Source organism: Hemiscyllium ocellatum, chromosome 32, assembly GCF_020745735.1.
Source record: "Hemiscyllium ocellatum isolate sHemOce1 chromosome 32, sHemOce1.pat.X.cur, whole genome shotgun sequence".
In the NCBI taxonomy this organism is placed as follows: domain Eukaryota; kingdom Metazoa; phylum Chordata; class Chondrichthyes; order Orectolobiformes; family Hemiscylliidae; genus Hemiscyllium; species Hemiscyllium ocellatum.
Window position 1 is genome coordinate 44,093,468 of NC_083432.1, and position 24,484 is coordinate 44,117,951.

The following is a 24,484-nucleotide window of genomic DNA, read 5'->3' on the forward strand; positions in this document are numbered from 1 at the left end:
AAGCACAGTGGGGTTTCCTGAAAACTCAAAAGATCCAGTCTGACGATAAGGGGACACTCATATGGGACTGAGATGAAGTAAAATTCCTTCAAGCAAAGGGTTGTGTGCCTTTGAGATTTTTTACCCCAGAGAGTTGAGGATGCTCCATTTTTGAAGGCTGGGAGAGACAGACTTTTTTTTATGCTTCAGAGATATGGAGAGTAGGTGGGGGAATAGAGTTGAGGAAGAAGACACAGATTATCTCATTGCATCATGGAGCAGGCTTGACAAGGCAAGTGTTCTACTCCAACTCCAATTTCTGGTCTTCTTGTGTTCTTCTCTGATCTGATGGTGTGTCAAGTGAACCTTGTATTGATTATTTAGTATGTGTTAGCCTTGAACATTATGGATAAAGCTTGCACTTTCTGACACACAGTAAAGCTGAATTCTTAATGAAAAATAAGAGAATGTATTCTTCTTACTTGGACAGACATCTCCCTGCACGAAAAATAGAAACTGATAGGTCAAAGTTTCTTCTATTTTTGAGAAATAAGAGCTTACAATTCTCTGAGTGCTCGTATTCTGTGCTTTGGACAGATAAGTAAAATAATATCAAAATCTATTCAATTAAGCAGCGTTGGATGGAAGGATTGCTAGTGAATATATCTCGGATTGCCAAACTATTGAAAAAAACACTACAGTTTAATTATTAAAATTTGAAAATTAATGGATTTAAAGATGAAGACAAGGAGAATTGAGTTCTAGGGTCACGGTGTAGTTTCGAATAAAACAGAAAGCATGAGTTCAGAAGAGATATACAAACAACCTCGGTAATCCAAACATTGATTATTTGAGTTTAGGATTATCCGAACAAGATCTCAAGGACCCGTAAAAATTTTTATTAAATTTAAATGAAAGCACAGCGAGAGCAGGCGGCGGGAGCAGGAACAGTCACCATAGGAACCCTGTTCCTACTATTGCCGTCATCATGGGAACCCCATTCCTACTATTGCCATCGCCATGGGAACCCTGTTCCTACTATTGCCATCGCCATGGGAACCCCGTTCCTGCTATTGCCGTCGCCATGGGAACCCCATTCTTGCTATTGCTGTTGCCATGGGAACCCTGTTCCTGCTATTGCCGTTGCCATGGGAACCCTGTTCTTGCTATTGCCGTCGCCATGGGAACCCTGTTCCTGCTATTGCCATTGCCATGAGAACCTTGATCAGTTATCCAACAATCAGTTATCCGAACAAAATATTCACGCCTATGTTGTTGGGATAATTGAGGTTGTTCTGTAATTTCAAGTAAAGCTGCTCAAGGCAGCTAAGGGATGATTAAGACTAACTTGTAAGGTAAAAAGTGTGTGACATTTGAACTGGAAAGTTAATGGATCTCCTGCGCCAACAGGGAGTGTACAGTGAAACCTGTGAACTATAGACATCCAGGGAACAGGCATTGCTTGCATTTTTTATTAAGATGCCTGTATTTTCCACACACATATTTTGCTGTTTGCAGTCTGTGTGGGTGTGTGTAGGTATTCATCAGTGGATACATTTTACCAGTTGAATACTTAGATATTCCTACAAACAACTCTCTTCCTTTAGAAAATTAACCATTAATATTTAATTAATACACATGCAGATTGGCAACTGGTGAAGTTCTGGCTAGTGGGAAATGTGTGTAGTTGCAGGTTTGACTATTTAATTAGTCAGTTTAAAATGAGGAAATGCCCCTGAGATTGCATTTTGTCAGTTCAGTTTCCCTGCGTTTTTATCATCATGTAATAATTCCGGTGCCTGTCAAAAATGTGATATCAGTGTCGTGCTGTGAGAAACCTTCTCCTTCAGGTCCCATGTCAAGCAAACCCAACTCAGGAATAAGCACAGAGTAATGTTCTTTCTGCTCTGTCCAAGCAGCAGTCTCAAAGGAACGAACTTTAATACATTGGGAAATGAGACAGTTATATACCAATCTGTTGAGTTGAGTTGGCTAATTATTATTACTTTTGGCCTGAACTTTGTTTTGTGGATCCATTCTTATCAAACTGAGACTACTCATCTCAGATATATGATGCTTACAGTAAAAAGTTATCAATAAAACTCTATTTAATTAATACATAATGTGTAATAGTCTCTTTGCTCATATATCAACTATTAAGACACACTCAGGTACGTGCTGTAGATCGATCCCCACTATTTCCAGAATTGTGCCAAATGTTAATGTATTTTCCTAAGGTACCCAGAATACACCAATTTACCCAACTTTCAGACTAAGATTGAGAGGAAACATGGACTGTGTTTCTATACTAAATAAAATTTAATTATTTATTAGAAGCAATTAGACTACAGCTACAAGTAAACAGAGAGAATCTATTCGGTAAAAACAATGACTGCAGTTGCTGGAAACCAGATTCCAGAATGGAGTGGTGCTGGAAAAGCACAGCAGTTCAGGCAGCATCCGAGGAGCAGGAAAATCGACGTTTCGGACAAAAGCCCTTCATCAGGAATACAGGCTGTATTCCTGATGAAGGGCTTTTGCCCGAAATGTCGATTTTCCTGCTCCTTGGATGCTGCCTGAACTGCTGTGCTTTTCCAGCACCACTCTATTCCGGAAGATAGAAACTATTAGTAAATAAGACTGCTAACCAGAGCTGCGCACACGCAAACACACACACGGAAACTAGATTGCTGGAGAAGGTGGAAACACTGGAAGGTTAGTTCAGTGAACTTTGCTTTCCAATTCTGTTCTTGAGATGATCATTCTTCTAGCCAGGACTTGACATTCAATTTTTATATATTTATATATGGAAGCTTCCTCTGATTTCTAACAAGTACAGATCAACCGATTCATTTGGAAAGGCCACTTTTGGAATATTGTGTGCAATTCTGGTCTCCTTCCTATTGGCAAGAAGTTATGAAAATTGAAAAGATTTACAAGGATGTTGCCAGGATTGGAGGATTGGAGCTGTAGGGAGAGGCTGAATAGGCTGGGACTGTTTTCCCTGGAGCATCGGAGGCTGAGGGGTGACCAAATAGAGGTTTATAAAATCATGAGGGGCATGGATAGGATAAATAGACAAAGTCTTTTCCCTGGGATGGGGGAGTCCAGAACTGGAGGGCATAGGTTTAGGGTGAGAGGGGAAAAGTATAGAAGAGGGCTAAGGGGCAACGTTTTCATACAGAGCATGGTCTGTGTATAGAATGTGTTGCCAGAGGAAGTAGTGGAAGCTAGTACAATTGCAACATTTAAAAGGCATTTGGTTGGATGTATGAATAGGAAAGGGTTAGAGGGCTCTGGGCCAAGTGCTGGCAGGTGGGACTAGATTAGGTTGGGATATCTGGTCGGCATGGACGAGTTGGACCGAAGGGTCTGTTTCAGTGCTGTACATCTCTATTACTCTATCTCTGATGTATCTATTCAAAAGTCACAGCTCCCAGCAACTGCATGAGGAAACGTTTTCTTCAAGTTCAAACTGTTTTTTTTAACTGCAGAGAGCAGGCAGCTTTTGCTGGGGAGAATAACTGCACACCCTTTTGAGTCTTTCTCTCATCCTCTCTCTGGCTCTCTTCCTCTCTCTCTCTCTCTCTCTCTCTCTCTCTCTCTCTCTCCCCCCCCCCCCCCCCACCACCTCTCTCTCTTCCCCTCTCTCTCTCTCTCTCTCCCCTCCCCCCACCCCCACTCCTCTCTCTCTCTCTCTCTCTCTCTGGCTCTCTCTCTCTCTCTCTCTCTCTCTCTCTCTCTCTCTCTCTCTCTCTCTCTCTCTCTCCCCCCCCCCCACTCTCTCTCCCCTCTCTCTGTGTCTCTGTAACTTGTTACTAGTACCAACCTGCTCAGTTAGCTGACCAACCATCAATATCATTTGTGAACAACTCCTTGCCTCCTAATTGTCTGTATATGCAGAAATTCACAATAGATATAGAAGTCCTTGCTGTGAAATTATACAGTCCTGCTAGTCAATCTCTATTTTAAACATCATACTCTCTCATTATAGTCCACAGTTTTCAAAGATGCAAAACGTAAAAAGACACAGTTCTTACACAACAAGCTCTCGTGTTCATGGATCACTTCCCTAAGACCTTCATTTACGTATCATCTTTTCAGGCAGGTATATTAACAACATTGAACAGCCATTTGGACAAATACATGGATAGGGAAGGATTAGAAGGATATGGGCCAAATGCAAGGTAATGGAGTTAGCGTGGACAGACAGTTTGGGCAGCATGGACCAGTTTGGGCCAAAGGGCTTATCTCCATACTGTAGGAGTCTATGACTCTATCTCAAAGTATTTTACAATAACTTACTTTTGAATTTATCAGGCAATGTCAGAAATTTAACAACTGCTTTGCATATTACTAGCTCCCTAAGATGTGATTATAAGCAGATAATCTGTTTGGAGTTGTTGATTAAGGAATAAATATTTGCCAAGACTCTATGGAAGGATTCCTACTTTTGTTCAAATGATGAAATATTTTATATTACTTAAGCCCACGGACAGTGCCTTGATTATGCATCCCATCTGAGCTACAGCTCTCCAACATTTCCTCACTTGTTGAAGTGTCAGGCTAGATGATGTCTTCATCCCCTTAGAGTAGGATCTGAACTCACAACACTCTGACCAGGCAAGAGAGCTACCTGCTGTGCCAAGCCTGACACTGTGCGTATTTAAAGGTGAGAAAATTAGTGACAACAGGTCAGCTAATCTAAAAAGATTAGCAGCATACATCTGTTCCTGACTGTCTGAAGCAAAAAATAATTTGGAGAGCAAATCTTTATTTCTCAGCCGCTAAACATATTTATGAAGTGCAAGGTCAGGGCAGTTTCTATTGATGGTTTGTGATGAATGCTTAATTCTTCAATTACATTAAAAGGGAAAATATAAAAACACAAATAACTATGAGCTAATTTTTTTTTATTTTAATGACTACCTGACAGTTGTGCAATTTCACACGTTAGCCGCCATTGAAACCTGCCGAGCAAATAAACCTACATTGGGGGAAGAGATATTCCAGGATATAGCGTCCCTACAAACAGTGAAATTGAGAAAGGATGGAAGTTAGGGATGAGTAACAAATGTTGGCCTTGTCAAACGTTTAAGATGAAAGAGGAAAGATTTAAAAAGGACCTAAGGGACAACCTTTTCACGCACAGGGTGGTGCATGTATGAAATGAGCTGCTAGAGGAGGTGGCGGAGGCTAGTACAATTACAATCCTTAAAAGGCATTTGGATAGGTATGTGAATAGAGAGGGTTTAGAAGGATATGGGCCAAATGGGACGAGGTTAATTTCGGATACCTGGTCGACATGGACAGGTAGGGACCCAAGGGTCTGTTTCCATGCTGCACATCTTTCTGACTCTCTATGTCCATAGAACTTCATTGAATAAAGTAATTATTAAATGACAGGATTATAACAGTAGATTAAAAAAGCTTCAGCAAGGGTCATCAAGCAAGCACTGGAATCATGATAGAGTTAAAGAATAACAAAGAATGCAAGCCTTAAGGGGTTACCATCAGAGTTCCTGATAGTAGTAGTTCTTGGAGTGTGCAGCTGGAAGAATGTAGAGATTAAAGATAGTGCAGCAAAGCAAAGTGATTCTAATGATAGATTCGAATGATCTATCAGATCCTGCTACACAAAGAAACAAACAGTAGCATCCGAATGATTGACAGTGCTTCAAAGTGAGACTCCCTAACTGGCCAGAACTATAGAAGGTTCCAGAAAACCATCCAAAAAATATAAAAACAGAGAGAGAGAAAGCAGCTTCGCAGACCTGGGGATAGAGAGAGAGAGAGAAACCAAGCAGCTAAAGTAGTGAAAGCAATGTATTTCTAGAATGAGATTGGAACAATTTCTTCAAAAGCTTTTCATCTTGTACTCATCAGGGTGATTCGCAAAAAATACCAGTTCAAAGAGAAAACCAACATTTCTATTGCAGGAGAGGAGAGTGCTGATTGGTTGGCAAATGCACTCTGGTAACGGAGTTGACTTGGAGAGTCCATCCATTAAAATTTCTTAAGACAATAGGCTGGCAATCAGGCACAACACTCAATTTGCTAACACAACTCAGTTAGCAAACTTTAAGGTTGTGGGACAGGAGATAATGTAGATATGGCCGCCATAGGGACCCTGTTATGGTGCAGAGGTAGTGTCCCTTTTCCTGGACGAGAAGGTTACCTGCTACAAAGAAGCGCAATAACATCTCTGAATAGGGTGATTAGGAAAATAAAATCAATGTTGCAACCCAGCAAGCCCTGTTGTGGTACAGTGGTAAAGTATCTACCCATGGACTGGTTGATTAAGAAAATAGCTTAATTTTTTTTAATTAGATGTGGCAATCAAATGTACTGTTTCCAAATCCAAAGATGACACCAAGCTAGGTGGGAATGTGTGCTGAGAGGCAAATGTATAACGTTATTATCTACTTCCTTCTTAAACAAATTAGACAACTCTGACCAGAATGTTATGAATGAATTTGCTCAGGTGTTCTACAATACCAAAGTGGTCCAACTATGACGAACAGATGTAAAACACTCCCAATTTTATTAAGAAAAAAGTTACATTAACTTTTAATGCTAAACATACCATCTCTGATTTTCTTTGGCCCCTTCTGCTTACAATATTTATGCAGTCTCTTGTAGATTTAAGCTGTTTCTCTCTCTCTCTCTCTCTCTAACCCTCGGTCTGCGAAGCTGCTTTCTCTCTCTCTGTTTTTATATTTTTTGGATGGTTTTCTGGAACTTTCTATAGTTCTGGCCAGTTAGGGAGTCTCACTTTGAAGCACTGTCAATCATTCGGATGCTACTGTTTGTTTCTTTGTGTAGCAGGGCCTGATGGCTATCTGTCTGTGTCCTCCTTTGTTTGGTGGATACGTTGTTGGGATATGTCTGTCCATGGTAACTGTTGCCTTTTATGTTATGCTAATGCCATTAGGCAGCATGCCTAGGGTGGCATGGTGGCTCAGTGGTTAGCACTGATGCATCACAGTACCAAGGACTCGGATTTGATTCCTGCCTTGGGCGACTGTCTGTGTGGAGTTTGCACATTCTCCCCGTGTCTGCGTGGGTCTCCTCCAGGTGCTCCAATTTCCTCCCACAATTCAAAGATGTGTAGGTTAGGTGAATGGCCATGCTAAATTGCCCCGTAGTGCTAGGTGCATTGGTCAGGGGTAAATATAGGGTAGGGAAATTGAGTTGGTTACTCTTCGGAGGGTTGGTGTGGACTTGTTAGGCCAAATGGCCTATTTCCATTCTGTAGGGAATCTAATCTAATTAGTACCTGGCTGCTGTGATGGCACTGTGCCTGATGTCTAGGATTTGTGGCTTCAGGGTTTTACTTGGCCAATGCGCCCAGCATGCCTTACTGTTTGGCCAAGTTAGCAATCTGTATTTTACATCATCTTTATGGACATTTGGGCAGAATTAACAAGTGGAAAGAAGATAGAACATAATGTAGAAGAATTAAAGGTTATCCACGTTCGAATGAGGAACAGACGTGCACAGTATTTGATAAGTGGTTAGCAAATGTAGATGTACAAAGGAACCAAGGTATTCTCATCAACAAGTAACTGAAGGCTAATGTGTTAATGCAGTAGGCAATTCAGAAGGCTAATTAGCTTTATTTCAAGATGATAGGAGTGCTGGCATAGCAAAATCTTCCTTCAATTGTGTAGAGCTTTGGTTAGACCACACCTGGAATAATGTGTGCAGTTTTGTCCCTTACCTTATGAAGGATAGCATTACCATAGAGGGAGTGGATGTAGGTTTGCTCGCTGAACTGGAAGGTTCATTTTCAGAGGTTTCATCACCATACTAGGTAACATCTTCAGTGAGCCTCCGAATGAAACACTGCTGATGATTCCTCTTTCTATTTATATGTTTGGGTTTCTTCCAGCTCAGCGAGCAAGCCTACATCCAGAACCACAACCTGAGCTACAAACCTTCTCAAAACTCACATAGCGGGAGTGCAACAGAGGTTGACCAGACTTGTCCCCAGGATGGAGAGACTGTCTGCTGAAGGGATTAGAGAAATTGAGTCAGCATTCTCTCAAGTTTTGAAGAATGAGAGGTGACCTCATACAAACAGACAAAATGGGATAGACAGGGTAGACGCAGGTCAGATGTTCCCTTGGCTGGGGAGTCTAGAATTTAAAAATAAGGAGGATGACACATATGACCAAGATCAGGAGAAATATTTTGACTCAAAGGATTGTGAATCTTTGTAATTCTTTAACCCAGAGATTTATGGAACCTCAAGGACTGAGAATGTTGAAAGTAGAGATTGCTATTTATAAATGTGTCAACGATAGAAAGAAGCATGGGGAAAATTTGGGGTTAGCATGGGGAGAAAGTCATGGAAGTGGGTAATCAGCTGGAAGGTCATACTGAATGGTGGATCTAACTTGGTAAGCTGAATGGCCTACTCCTGTACCTATCCTCCTAAACGCACATCAAAGCCTAAAATAAGGCAGGCAGCATGTACTCCCTTCTTACAAGCTGGTAGTGAATTAGATTAGATTACTTGCAGTGTGGAAACAGGCCCCCCGGCCCAACAAGTCCACACCGACCCGCCGTAGCGCAACCCACCCATTCCCCTACATTTACCCCTTCACCCAACACTACAGGCAATCTAGCGTGGCCAATTCACCTGACCTGCATGTCTTTGGACTGTGGGAGGAAACCGGAGCACCCAGAGGAAACCCACACAGACACGGGGAGAATGTGCAAACGCCACACAGTCAGTCGCCTGAGTCGGGAACTGAACCCAGGTCTCTGGTGCTGTGAGGCAGCAGTGCTAACCACTGTGCCACCGTGCTGAATTGTTAGTTTAAAAAAACTTTGTATTTATGCCTTTCTACTTGCAACAATCCAGCTGAGGTATCAACCAGTCAATGCACCAGCAGCAATTCCTGCTTTAATTTCCACAGTAGAGACTTGAAACATAGCAAGTAAATTATGTTTGTTATGGTGCGATTACGAAGTATTAATTGACACAGGGTATAACAATCATTTTCATCATTATTTTATCCTTTGCCAGTGAATATTTATGGCACAAGTTGAAAAGAGATGCTTCGTTCATATACTTTACAAATCTCCAGCTATCTTGATGAGCTTCAATTCTCCTCCAGATCCTTCTCCATCTGTCTAGTTCCTCATTAAAATGTTTAAATAATGCATTCCCTGTTGTTGTGCGGGCGACTCTGAAGGAGCTTGGGTGCATTATATTACTGTAGAGAGGTTGCTGAAGACAAAGGTCTTTTCAATGTAACTGTTTGTTCACATTAAACTACACTTGACTATGCAACACTGTATACACTTCAGACTTAGCACCAGATTGTTGTTTTTCTCTTCAGCATCTCTATTATCATGTGATCATACATTCTATCACTGACATAGCTTTATAATATATAATTAAGTGTTAACCCTTTACACGTTTCTATTGCCAAGTTCTCTCTGTCACAGCAAAACTTCACAGTACTTATTACTCAGGATAAATGAAAGTTAGACCTTTGAGTAAAGTATTCACTGGAGAGATCAGGAGATTTGAGGATAATTATAGATGAAAATAGACTGTATAAATGATCACTCACCATCAGCATAAAAGGATGAAGTGGTGATTATATGACTTCTTTCACAACATAATGTGGTTCCAACACACTTTATATTCAAGTAAATGCTTTTGAGGGTTTGGCTCGGCCAACACTTATTTGCTGTCCATGGTGGTGGTAACTGCCTTCTTCAACCACTGCTGTCCATGAGTATGGAATCTCTGCAGTGAAGAAGCAGGCCATTTGGCCCATCAATTGCAATACCACTCCTCCTAAGATCATCCCACCCAGACTAAACCCCCTATCTAATCTCTGTAACCTTGCATTGCCCATGGCCAATCCACCTGATCTGCGCATCTTTGGATTGTGGGAGGAAACTGGAGCATCCAGAGGGAACCCACTTGGGTGCAGGGAGAATTTGCAAACTCCACACAGACAGTAAGCCAAGGCTAGAACTGAACTTACCTCCCTGGACACCGTGAGGCAGCAGTGCTAACCACTAGGCCATCATGCCACCCATGTGTCGATCCACAATGCAGTTAGTGAGGGAGTTCCAGGATTTTGACCCAGCAACGGTGAAGATACAATAATAAATTTCCAAGTCAGGATGGTGAGTGGCTTGGAGGGGAACTTGAAGGGGGTGGTATTCCCACACATCTGCTGCCCTTACCCTTCTGTACTGAAGTGACGGTGTGTTTGAAAGTGGTGTCTGAAGATCTTTTGTTAATTTGTACAGTGCATCTTGGAGGTGATACACAACAATGAGCTTGCTGTTGTGTGTTAGTGGTGGAAGGTGTCAATATTTGTGGATGTGATGCCATTGTTATAATGTGGGAAGCATGGCAGCCAATTTGTGTGACACAAACTTCATAAAAAATGTGATAATAACCAGAGTGACGTATTCAAGCTGGTTCAACATTGACCAGATACCAGAAAGTACTCCCTGCTCTCCTTCAAAACAGTTCCGTGGTATTTATACTTTAACATCCAAGATCATGCTATTTTTAAAGTACAGAAAACCACAGTTTTGAAATTGCTTTAGGAAGCTAGATGGAGACCTTTGAGCAATGAATATTAAAAAAAATATTTTACAGTGAGAGCAGTCAACAATAAGAAACATATTTTGTTAACTGTTCGTACAACAAAATCAGGAACTAAACAGAAGGACAAGGATTTCAAAGAGAACACTGCTCATTGAAGCTAGACATAATATGTTACAGTAATGTAGTAAAATGGACAATGAACATTACTCGAGTACTTAGTGAACTATTGGAGAATAGTTGAATTCGCAAATTGAAATCAGATATGTGAGAGTCAGCTTTAAGCTGAAATCTAATTGAAGGGTTTAAATTGTTTGTATGTAAAAAAAATGCCTAAAACAGATTGATAGAATCTGATTTATTTAAATTTATTTTAAAAATGGAATAAAAGGTGAATGGATTTAAGTTATAGACTCAAATCTTTTGGGCTCAAAAATGCAAAATAAAGGTAAAGTTATCATAGACAGAGAGAAAAAGTGACAAATGATGGTAGTTTTCCTGGAGGCTCACTTCAGGGGGAGAGGGGAGAAGGTGAGCCTGTCATGGTAACCCCAGCTCACGTGAATTGAACCCATACTATTAGTATCACTTTGCATTTTGAACCAGTCATCCAGCCAACTGAGCTAACTGATTCCCAGTATGAGTACTGTGAAGCACTATAGTGGGTACTGGGATGTGAGTTTACGATTAAATCTCTTGCAGTCTGCTGGCCAATGTTTGTGTAATATTGCATTGTTTTTTTAATTTTCAGATGGTCAGAGAAGAATGATTTATGAATATCACAGGGTGGAAATAGACATGACAAAGATCAGCAACAGCACAGCTTTGGAGTTCACTCCTGTTTCCAGTAAGTTGTGACTTTTACAGAGTTTGAGCTTTTGTGCATTTGCTTTAGGGGTCGGGGGGTCACATTTTGTATTCACTCTGCTCCCATGACTGACCTCCCTCTGCTATTTGTTGGGAGCGATCCTTGTTGCTCTGATTAGTCCCTGACAAAATATTGTATTCTTATCACCTTCAATAGCTGACACGGTCACAATTAAACAAATGTTTAGGTTAGAACAAGGTCACAGAAGTGAAGAGGAAGTGGGGACTCGGTACTGTCAGAGTCATAGAGTTGTAAAGAACAGAATCAGACCCTTCGGTCCAACTCGTCCATGCCGGTCAGAAATCCTAAATCAATTGAGTTCCGTTTGCCAGCATTTGGCCCATATCTCTCTTAACCCTTCCTATTCATATACCCATCCAGATACCTTCTAAATATTGTAATTGTACCAGACTCCACCACTTCATCTGGCAGCTCATTCCATGCACATACCACCCTCTGTGTGAAAAAGTCCCTTTTAAATCCATAGATGTGCAGGACAGGTGAATTGCTAAATTGCTCATAGTGTTAGGTGCATTATCAGGGGTAAATGTAAGGCAGGGAATGGGTCTGGGTGGGTTACTCTTCGGAGGGTCAGTGTAGACATGTTGGGCTAAATGGCCTGTTTCCATGCTGTAGGGAATCTAATCTATCGTAATCTAAATCTTTCCACTCTCACCTTAAACCCCTGCCCTCTAATTTTGGACTTCCCCACCCTGGGAAAGAGTGCTTGGTTATTCACATTATCCATGCCCCTCATGATTTTATAAACCTCTATAAAGTCACCCTTCAGCTTCCGACGCTCCAGGGAAAATATCCCACCTTATTTAGCCTCTCCCTATACTCAAACCGTCCAAGCTCAGCAACATCCTTGTAAATCTTTTCTGAACCCTTTCAAGTTGAAGAACATCATTCTTATAGCATACCTATTTAGCACATTGTCATAGAGCACGGAGACAGCCCACGCCAAACATAATCCCAAGCTAGACTAGTCCTACCTGCCTGCTCCTGGCCTCCAAACATTTTTTATTCATGTACTTATCTGAATGTCTTTTAAACATCGTAATTGTATCCCCAATCTGTCACTTCTTCAGGAAGTTCATTGTCCTCCCAACTTAAATCCAGCCAAATGTATGGTAGAAAATTTGCTGGTGCTTTGGACAAATGAAAAATCATGCAGATGCTGGAAATCTGTCATGAAAACAAAAAAAGCAGGGGTGGGGGTGGGGGAGAGAGAAGGAAGAACATAAGGGAAAGTCAGCATTAATGTAGAGGACAGGAGAGATTAAATGATGAAAAGTTTCCTGGTACAAAAGAGAGTGGGATTGGATAGAGGAAAATAACAGAAGATGGGAATTTCTGAAATAGTCTGAAATCATTCCTCACAAGCCCCTTGATGCAGGCCAGTTCAGGCAGAGGAATCATTTGGAATTTCCAGATGGGAAGTTCGATGACTTGTCAAATTGTGGTTTATTCCCATTATGAGAGAAAAGAGTTCAGCAGAAAAGGCCAGTATCAGAAAATAACTCAGGGCTCCTAACAAAGACACATCCCTGTGAGGAAGAATACCAGAAACAGTCTCAACTGAGCAGGGTTAACAAAGGAACTGAAGGATTGTATCAAATTGAAAGAAAAAAATGCAAATGACACAGATTAGTGGTAAGATAGCAGATTGGGAAAGTTTTTAAAACCAAAACGAGATGACCAAAAATAGAACAAAGCAGAAAATAAAGCTTTGCCAGATCAGTCACGATCTTATTAGGCTGGGGCTATTTTCCCTGGAGAGTCGGAGGCTGAGGGGTGACCTTATAGACGCTTAATAAGTCATGAGGGGCATGGATAGGATGATTAGTCTAGGTCTTTTTCCCAAGCTAGGGGAGTCCTCAACTAGCGGGCATAAGTATAAGCTGGAAGGAAAAAGATTTAATAAGGACCCGTAGGATAATATTTTAAAGCAGAGGGTGGTGGATATGTGGAATGAGCTGATAGAGGAAGTGGTAGAGGCTGGTACAATGAAACATTTAAAAGGCACCTGGACAGGTAAGAAGGATGGAAAGGGATAGGGGACAAATGCTGGTAATTGGGACTAGACTAGGATATTTCGTCAGCATGGACGAGTTGGACCGAAGGGCCAGTTCCCATGCTGTACAACTCTATGACTCTAAATGTGATGCAGACTTGGTGGGCCACATGGCCTACTTCTGCCCCTATATCTTATGGTGTCCAGAATTATTTCCCAACCCTGGCGTAACTGCCATTTAGGCCTTGTAGTTGAAGTGTTCAAGTTCTATACGATTTCCCTACTTTTCATTGTAGCTGTGTCCATCATTGTTTGTAATCAGCCGTGGGCTCTTTGTATTTCCAGTATGTCTGCAAGGTGTGTCCAACAACTGTCTGCCTGACTTTGGGGGGTGGAGGTGGGGGTGTTGGGGTGTGTGCGTGTGTGTGTGTGTGCATGCGTTTATGCATGCGCGTGTCGGGAGTCTATCAGCTTTACTGTGACAGCTCCAGATTTGGACTCGGTAAATCAGTGTGCTGATCCCTTCTCAGGCTAGCCAGCTGGATGCACTGATAGCGTGCAGTGAAGCAGAGGTGATGCTGACTGTGCATCTGCAATTGGTATTCTGTGAGCACAGAAATTGTACATTAAATGATCCAGTGTTAAATAAGGCAATTTGGGAATAGAAAGATTTGTTTCTGGCATTGTATATCAGTGGAACAGACTCTCAGATAGAACAGCATTGATTGACACCTTTAGAGCCAGTGAATGTGTGGACAGCAAGAGGCCAGAGAATTCCAAAAGCTAAACAAAGCTGGAGATAATTGAATATTATGAACAATATGATGGATTCCTTAGGCTCTGGGACTGGGACATATAAGCAATAGGTGTTGGATTTGTGGTGTGGTGTGGAAGATATGAGTGCACTTGACTTACATTCAGGTGCAGGGAGTAACTTTGCAAAACCTTTGCTCTGTTGGCTGATTAGGTGACAGAAATGTGTAACAGAATGTAGTTTTCCTATGAGTCACATGCTGGACTTTTCTCTCAATCCAAAATGTTTGCATTTTTAAGAGAATTTCCTAGTATTAATCGTTACTGTTTGTTTTTGTGAGAGAAGTGTTTATTTAAAGTGGCTATTTCTTCCGCCCCCTCATCTAGTCTCCTAACAGTACAGACTGTAACTGGGTGAGAGTGCTGGGAAGCAGACTCACTCCAGACCAATATGACATTTCTTGTTTTACTCTTGAAATGGAACTGCTGGTGGGATTGTGGTCAGTCCATTATGACGAATCTTGTTTTATTAATTGTAGTGTTTCCTCTAGATGCAGCTGTAAGTAAAAATGCTTAAAAACTAACGTTCAAAATCTACAACAGACCCTTTTGACTTTATTCCTTCAGAACTTGGAGTAAACAGAATGTGAGAGTGAGCTTTCTAGCTCCAGTTATCTAACGCTTCCCACATCTTGTCCTTATGACTCCTGTTGTCCTGATCAAACATGCACACAATGATACTTGTTCACCAGTGAGGTCCGCTGATGTGTATTCCCATGATTCATTCAGACAAAGTGTTTAATTTCCCTGTAACATTCCTTGCATAAAGGGGGTTTTTGAACTGCGCCACATTTTATAGTGGAAGAGAAAGGTTTCCAGGAGGCTATTGGAAATGGGGGATCAATGGGGGTATTTGGTATAGAGAGGCCAATGGGTCAGGGTATATGAGGTAAGGAATAGCCACCAATATTGGAATGGAAGGACAAAGGTACCAAGCTATGATTTGCCTCTATAGTACAGAAAACAATACTTTTCACTGTATCTCTGTACATGTGACAATAGTTAAATCAAATCAAATCAATTCAAATCAAATCAAATGATTTGGTGAAGTGGGCGCAGCAAGTGTACAGAGGCTTACAACTGTTTCAGATCAGTGGGGTACAGTGTGTCAATTCATGCACGCCAGGGAAAGATTCACAAAGGCAATGTAATGGAGCATAAAATTGAACTGTATAAGGGAAAAGGTTAATGGAGGGTGCAAGCCAAAAAGGAAAGCTGTTTTCTCTCTCTCTCATTCTCTCTCTCTCTCTCTCTCTCTCTCGCTCTCGCTCTCGCTCTCTCTCTCTCTCTCTCACAGAGAGTGATGAGAACTCTATTCCTGAAAATATAATGAACGTGGAGTCCTCCATCACTTTAGGGTGGAGGTAGGTAGATTCTTGGAAATGAGGCGAGGGGGGGGGGTGGGAGGTTATCAGGGGTAGGTGGGAATATGGATTTGAAGTTACATTCAGATCAATCAAATTCAGTTTGCTGGTTGGATGGTTTGTGATGCAGAGTGACATCAACATTGTGGGTTTACCTCTCCTTCTCAATTTCTCTCCCCTTGCCTGAGGCATGATGACCCTCACCACCAGCTATCTCTTGTTTTTCACCAATGAGAGAGCAGCCCTCTGGGACTATGGTGACTATCTTGTATTCATTCATGGGATGTGGGTGTGACTGGCCAGGCCAATGTTTATTACACAGCCCTGATTGCCCAGAAAGCAGTTCAGTCTCAACTATACTGTTGTGGGTCTGGAGTCATGTGCAGTCCAGACTAGGTAAGGACAGCAAGACTCCTCTCCTAAAGAGTATTAGTGAAACCAATGGATTTTTTTTTCCCAATGATCAACAATGGTTTTAGGGTTATCACTAGATCACTAATTCCAGATATTTATTGAATTCAAGTTCCATCGTCAGCCATGGCAGGATTCAAACCCAGGTCTCCAGAACATTACCGGCAGCTAGGCTATCACCGCCATCCCCACCACCCCACCCCCCACCAACCCCCACCAACCCCCCCCCTCCCCTCCCCGCCTTGTTTACCTTTATTAAATGGGGGCAATCAGATTGATGGGCCGATCGGTCTACTTCTGTTCCTTGTCAATGTGTACTTGACATGGCAGTCCTCAGAATGGCAAAAGCATAGACTCCGTATTGGCTGCAATGGAGGAGGCACACATCTGAGTGGCTGAAAGAAATGCTGTTGCTAATGGGAACAAAATTCAATTTAAGGTGGCAGCCAAGAGCTTGATGAAGTCAAGGCTAAAGAAATGGAAATTTGCAGGGAATCAGCCAAAGTGTTTAGCTTAAATTCTACTGACATTAAGCTGGAGAATGTTTCACCTCATTTATGAAAGCTTTTTTGCATCAAAGCTCGATAGCGGAAGAAGCTGATGTTTTTGAAGCTCTCTCTAACTCAGTCGTTTAATGATTTCAGGCTGGTTTTGGGCAGTTTCCTTTTGATTATTAAATTGCTGTAATTAATTCCAGGGATTCTGTAACCATTCTCACTGCTTTCTCCAATAATTCACTGAATTCAGACCATCGTTTCCTCTCTTTGTCTCACAGTGTGTCTGCAGCACTTGAGTTGTAATGCGTGTGTCAACGCTGAGATTCGATTTAACTGCAGCTGGTGTGGTGTTCTTCAGAGGTAAGGTGACCTGATGTGCGTACAGCTCACTTCAAACCCAAACAGCACTTAGGAAGAGCACTTTCTCTACAGGACACATGGCCAACATCTCATCTTCCAATGAGAAAAGTATTGCCCATTTCGAGAAAAATAATCTTTGAATCACTTGATGCTCAAAGAACGATACTCAATTTGGGCCTCTTTCAGTCAGAGTCATCTGTGAAGTCACTGGGCGCTACCATCTGCCCTTCAATCAATGGAAAACAGAAACAGAGATTGCTGGAAAAGCTCAACAGGTCTGGCAGCGTGTGTGGAGAGAAATCAGAGTTAATGAGTCATTCGAACAAAACTGTTAACCCTGATTTCACTGCACAGATGCTACTAGACCTGCTGAGTTTATTCCCTATTTTTGTTTCTGACTTACAGCATCCACTTTTGATTTTCTTCATTTAATGGGTTTCAATCATCTAGACTCATTGGCCTGGTAACCAGTCTGAAAAGACCCAGTGGACAGCTCCAGAAGGCTTTCCTTGGGGACACTTTGCCCGATTTGTGTAAAAGAGGAAGAAACAAAGGATCATATTTCACCATTTTAGAACTCTTTTTGTCCCATGTCCAGTGAAAAGTGTTGTTTTGTGTGCTGCACAGGCAGGTCGTACCATACAGAGTGCATCAGCGTCACAGAATACACCATTACAGCCGCAGAGAGAGAGTGATCAACATTACCCTTTGGGAGGTCCATTCAAAAATCTGATAATATCTGAAAGCTCTTTGCAGCCAATTAAGTACTTCCAAGTTTAGTCGCGATTGTAGCACAAGAAATGCAGCAGCTAGCTTGCACATAGTAAGCTGCAGCAATGGGGCAGTGGTTATTGGGAAAGTTGGCCAGGCCGTGAGTGGAACTTGCCAGCATTTCATCGAATCGTTTCATGGGACCTTTAACGTCCGCTAGGGAGGATTTGTTTGAGTGTCCCATCTGAACGATGGCCCCTCTGACAGTGTAGTCCTTGTACCACAGTTGGCCCACAGCATAAGCTCAAATCTCTGGGTGGGGACTTGAGCCTTCTGTCTGGGCCAGTAGCGCCATCCATTCAGCCGAAGGGAACACAGAATGGGCGCTCACTTACAGCTACCCTGTCACCACAGCAACAGAAAGTAGCCCTGGCTAACAGTTTGATCAATGAGAGGACTCTATGCTTTTTAGACAGGGAAAGTTTCTACATTTCCCCCGTCCCATGAGAAGGGAAGCGTCATTATAACAAATGATCCAAGTGATCTTTTTGCTTCAGTCATGGTTCTGCTCATGATTTGATGATACATTTTAATTCTGTCATGTTCCTCTTGGAACTTATAGACAGTGGGGACAGGTATTAAGGAGGTAGCAATTAAGGAGGGGTAAGTGGGCAATCAATGTGTGTGGGGGTGGGGGGAGGGGGGGGAATGGGGCCATGTGTATTCTCTCAGTGTGACATTATACCTACCCATACTGATGTGCTGTTTTAAAAACTATCACTCAGAGAGGTGTTTTCAGAGTTTAATCATGTCATATACTATTTGTGTATCATTCAGTTTAGGTGTTCATTAATATCTAACAACAGCCTGCTGTTGCAACTATGTACAACACCTCTTCAGTAACTCAATAGCTAACAGCACCATCCGTTTTTGGATTTGAGAAGCTCTTGCTATCTGGGGTTTTTTTGGTGTCAGTCAGGGTCATAGTAAGTTTTCTAAAATCAACCTCACATTTCCTGATTTAAACAGAGAACAAATCAATTTAAGTTTCCATTTCCACTGGCTATGACTATGTATGCTGTCATTAATTAGTATTAGTTATTAATGTGCTCACTGACTTAGGGTTTTCCTTTCTGGCAACACTCAGAAAGGTGTTGGTTTTAGCATTTGTACCTTTGATTCCAAAACCGTCCTTGACCTTGCCCCGCTCAATGTCTACAATCTCTGATAACCCGCAATCTCCATGAGACGTCTGGTCCACCAATCTGAAATGTCTCAGGTTTTCATTAATCATCAATTGGGTAACTGTTTTACCAACCATGTAACGTTAAGCCCTGAAATTCCCTTTCTAAACAGGCCTGTGTCTCTACCTCACCGTTCCATATTTATTCCTGGGATTGCCCTTCTATAAATGCTGGAAGTCAAGTTGATGTATATTTTGTTCTACAAATCCAGACGACACAAGTTTCAGTACAACAGCAGATGCTTTATTATTGGACAGCCAGCAAGAGATTCTCAATGACCCCAAACATAGTTGTGTGTTTACTTGTGGTGACACCTCTCCAGGAATCTCTGCTCTACACACAAAGGCAGTACTTTTTTGTAGGAATAATACAAAAGGTCTATAAGTCACCTGGTTGATTGTCGTTATATTGTTTAAGATGGGCAATTATAATTTTACAAGCCCTGGTGATTGTCGATGTCCTGTGATAACTAGTGGATGGATTACAGGGACTGGTTATTGTATTCTTCATAATCATGTGTTGATGGGAACAGAAGGACTTTGCTTGTTTTCAATGTGGGATTCACATGCCTATGTTAATAGGAAGGGAACATATGATAATGGGAGCAGGAGGCAGTCAATAAGGTTATGGCCAAGGCTATCAGTCTTGTCCAGGGAGAACAAATACCTTTGTTGGAGGCTGAAAATGGAATCCACATGTAGAGTTCCAGAGAAATCAGTTCCCTGAGAATCAGGCAGCACACCTTGCTGAGATGTCCTGTCTCATTCTGTAAGGGGACAGGCATGCAGAGAGCCCTTTCAGCAGTGGAATGTTTTACCCTCGAGTCTCCAGTATGCCATGCAAAACAGGTGAGAAATGGAACTGGTCCCTTTGGTCTTTCTAACTTCCTCACAGCCACCTTCTTGAAACACTGTGTTCCATGGGAAATAGATATATCCTGATGCTATTAAGGAGGCAGTACAAGGATTTTGACCCAGCTACAATGAGGGGATGTCTAATGGTGAGTATTTTGAAGGGGTACTTATAGGTCGTAATGTTCCCATGTATCTGCTGCTTTTGCCATTGAGATATTGTAGGCTGTGGGTTTGGAAGGAGCTATCAAAGGAGCAGCCCTTTGCAGAGTCGTGGAATATCCAGGACCATCCTATATCGGGAGACCAGGTTCCTGTCTTGAACTGACTCTTACCAGGATGCTGTTTTGCCCTGCAGTTTTATTCTTGTTCTTCATGTATAAACAGTACATCTCTGGGTACGTGCCCTCTTTTTCAGTGACCTGCTTTGTCAGCTTCGACACTCAACCCTGCCAGGTCAGATTCTGAGATGAAGAGGAATGTTTTCACCCAGGGAATGATGAGCCTGTGGAATTCTATCCCACAGAAAGCGCTTGAGGCCAAGACATTAAATGTTTTCAAGAAGATGTTAAAGATAGTTCTGAGGGCTAAAGAGATCAAAGGGTTTGGAAAGAAAGCAGGTACAGAGAACTCAGTTGATCAGCAAATATCATATTGTATGGTGTAGCAGGCTTGAAGGGCCAAATGGCCTACCCCTGTTCCTATTTTATGTTCCTATTTTATGTTTCTATGTCTCCTTTATTTTACTACCAAAGAGTTACTCATTCTTTAAGACACTCCTTAAAACTAACTCTTTGATCAGCTTGTCTTAATTACTCCTCACATAACCTGATGTCCAAAATTGGTTAGAAACCTTCTTGTCAAGCATATTAAGTCATTTCAATAAAGGCACGATGTATATCCAAGTTAATACAGCTATGGCGAGCAGATTCAGGATGGGGTGCTGGAAACCAGTCAAACGTTCATCAGCAAAAGTCAATTTTCAGGAGAGGCTATGGAAGAGGAGAAATTGGCCGAATTTTGTTACGTTGCCTTTTTCCTTACCCTGTGTTCAATCTGAGATTGCTCATCCTCAGTTCACAAGAAGTTCTCTGTGTCTAGCTCCATCCTCCTTTCCTCCTTAGATGTCAATTATTTACCTGCCATGAACAGGATAAGTGCAAAATCGATGGGTGTGAGTCAATGCTGTTACTTTATCGAACGTTCAAAAATAATTAAACAAACACAAAATCAATCACATTAAATCATTTCATTCACACTTTAAAGAACATTGTCTTGTCTCCAGTTAGACGGAATTATAAAGTGTTTAAGTACAACATAGAATTGCAATCTTGACTGTGCCCATCTAGACTGTTGTACTTGGACACCGTTAAAGAAGGTAAATTGACTTTTGAGTTTCACCAAACTAATATCAGGGATTAGAGGGTTAAATTATGAGAACAAAAAACATGGTTGCATTTTATCATGCTGGAAAATTTGAGAGGGTGATCCAACCATGGTGTTGAAAATGCTCAAAGGATTTGAGACGGTAGATAACAGAGAATCTTTTTCTTCTGGTAGGGCAATCAAATAAAAAGGGACAAAATCTTCAAACTTGAAACCAGGATGTACTTTTTCTCACAAAGTGAAAATTTGGTCCCCTGCCCTCAAGAGACTGTGGATTCTGAGAGCTTTCGTGGATGGGATAAGAAGATTTATCAGGAGAGTTGGAGTTAAGGCAGAAGTTGAGCTGATGTCAGCTCAAGATGACAGAGCAGTCTGAGGCCTCAATAGCATCATTGTGTTCCCACGCTCTCATTTGTGAATGAACGCAAATTCAATCATTCAGCTCAGAATGGATGCAGGGAATGAACATTAATTACTGTAATACATCCTCCAAAAAGATGATGGAATATAGCCCATTCCCACACAATTGTGGCCACTCTCTCTGATGAGCAACAAGTACATTAAGGCAGTTTGTATAAAATTACATCATGGGCTAGGATCTGCATTCACACACGTTCAGTTCCAACGTTAGATGTAGAGTCAGAAAACGTGCTGATTGCTGGGTGACTCGAGCAATCTGCCCGAGACCCTGAGTATCCTAAATATTTTCAAATTGAACATTGTGATAATATTGCCATAATTGGGAGAGTGACAGATGGTGCATTGTCAAACCAAGCTTTCTGTCAGTATTGTGTCCTATCCTATAGCTTCAGCCTCATCTCTCACAGAACAGACAGTGCAGCTGTCACTACAGACGGCAGTAGATATTAAAAAAATAGCAGCTTACAAATTAAATGGCACCAGAATCAATACCATTTATGTCCATAGGGTTTGATACCAATGAGTTACTACTGACTTTGCCTGCCTGAGTTGGAGCATGTGATTGTATTTCTTACTCAGGTTGTCATTTTACTCCAAAAGTAAATGTTGAAAGAAATTTTCAATGAGAGAGATAGCTGTGGCCATACAGAGTGTGTCCTGTCAGTCTCCACCATTTGTTATTCTCTTTATCTCTGCATTTCTTTCAATACATTTTCAATCAAAAATCCACCTCCATCTAATGTTTCTTTCCCATTTCATTCACTTTATCTTATTCTAGTCCATACTTTTACATTCTTTCGTTCTCTGCAACCTGTGACTCTCTTATGCTCTCTTTTTACAAATTTCAATTGCTCTTACCTTTGTCATTTTCTTGCCCCTAATTTTTGTTTTTAATTGCAGTCCCTTATTCTATCTCCTCTAGCCTCACTCTTTGTTCATCCCATTATAGGTTTCTCCTGTCTGTTTCCCTTGCTTTTCTAGTTTCCCTTTTATACTCTCATTCGCTCTTATGGTCTGTTAGTCACTCGGCTTGTTGATTCACATGCTCCATCATCTTTAATTCCACGTACTGTTACTTATTAGCGATTTTTGAGGAGATTTGTAGCTCAGGTTGATAAGTCTATAAGTCAGTTTGTGTTCAGGTGTTTTGTCACCCTACTAGGTAACATCATCAGTGAGAGTCTCTGGTGAAGTGTTGGTGGTATGTCCCGCCTCTCTATTAATAGGTCTTGGTTTCTTAAGGTGGGTGATGTCATTTCTGGTTCTTTTTTTCAAGGGAAAATAGATGGGATCTAAGTCGATGTGTTTATTGATGGAGTTCTGGTTAGAATGCCAAGCCTCTGAGAATTCTCGTGCGTGTCTTTGTTTCACCTGTCCTAGGATGTTTGGGTTATCCAGTCAAAGTGGTGTCCTTCTTTGTCTGTATGTATAGAAACTAGTGGTAGTGGGTCATGTTTTTTGTTGGCTAGTTGGTATTCATGTATCCTGGTGGCAAGTTTCCTGTTAGATTATCCGATGTAATTTTTTTTACAGTTCTTGGATGGTATCTTGTAAATGATGTTAGTTTTGCTGGTAGTATGTAATGGATCTTTTAGGTTCATTATTCACTGTTTAAGTGTGGTGGCAGGTTTGTGGTCTACCATGATGCCAAGGGTTTTGAGTAGCCTGGAAGTCATTTCTGATATGTCTTTGATGTAAGGTAATATGGCTATAGATTTTGGTTGCGTTGTGTCTGCTTGTTTGGGTTTGTTTCTGAGGAATCAGCAGACTGTGTTTATTGGGTACCCATTTTCCTTGAAAACGTTTTGTAGATATTCTTCTGCTTTTTGTAGTTCTTGGGTGCTGCAGTGTGATGTAGCTCGTTGAAATAACGTCTTGACGCAGCTCCATTTGTGCATGTTAGGATGATTGCTTCTGAAGTTAAGTATTTGGTCTGTGTTTGTTGTTTTTCCGTAGACATTTTCAAGATAAATGGGTACCCAATAAACACAATCCACTGATTCCTCAGAAACAAACCCAAACAAGCAGACACAACGCAACCAAAATATATAGCCAAATTACCTTACATCAAAGACATATCAGAAATGACTTCCAGACTACTCAGACCCCTTGGCATCATGGTAGACCACAAACCTACCAACACATTTAAACAACGACTAATGAACCTAAAGCATCCATTAGCTACTACCAGCAAAACTAATGTCATTACAAGATACCCCGAAAGAACTGTAAAAAGACACAACATTGGACAAACAAGCAGGAAACTTGCCACCAAGATAAATGAACACCAACTAGCCAACAAAAAACAAGACCCACTACCACTAGTTTCTATACATACAGACAAAGAAGGACACCACTTTGACTGGATAACCCAAACATCCTAGGACAGGTGAAACAAAGACACGCACAAGAATTCTCAGAGGCTTGGCATTCTAACCAGAACTCCATCAATAAACACATCGACTTAGATCCCATCTACTTTCCCTTGAAAAAAAGAACCGGAAATGACATCACCCACCTTAAGAAACCAAGACCTATTAATAGAGAGGCGGGACATACCACCAGCACTTCACCAGAGACTCTCACTGATGATGTTACCTAGTAGGGTGACAAAACATCTGAAAACTAACCTTCCAGCTCAGTGAGCAAACTTAAATTTTGTTATTTACTTATAAAACCCACCTCAAATGGCCTCATTTCCTCCATCTCTAGCTTTCTATACATTTCCCTCCTCCTTGTTCTACAAGCAGTGACAGAGGGACCAATCTTTGCAGAGTCAGGAAGACATCATGGTCTTATAAAAATGGGAGGTGAGACTCAGATTCAGAAATTACACTCCTATTTCAATAAGACTTTATTTGTCAGCAGGGGAGAGGGAATAGGGCATATTCACTTAAGTGGATGACGCAAGCATCGCAGAGATACTTGAATTCAGTACTAATTTCAAACAGACTCTATCTTGAGAGGTCTCTTTT

At 41.4% G+C, this 24,484-nt stretch overlaps 1 protein-coding gene across 1 annotated transcript in view; it reads left to right on the top strand.

The window, feature by feature from the left end:
- Positions 1-24,484, top strand: part of LOC132830767 (plexin domain-containing protein 1-like) — a 288,265-nt gene that overhangs the window by 162,451 nt on the left and 101,330 nt on the right. Inside the window, exons 8-9 of the mRNA XM_060848606.1 lie at positions 11,319-11,414; positions 16,816-16,897. Coding sequence (XP_060704589.1) covers positions 11,319-11,414; positions 16,816-16,897 — 178 coding nt within the window. The remainder of the gene's footprint in view (positions 1-11,318; positions 11,415-16,815; positions 16,898-24,484) is intronic.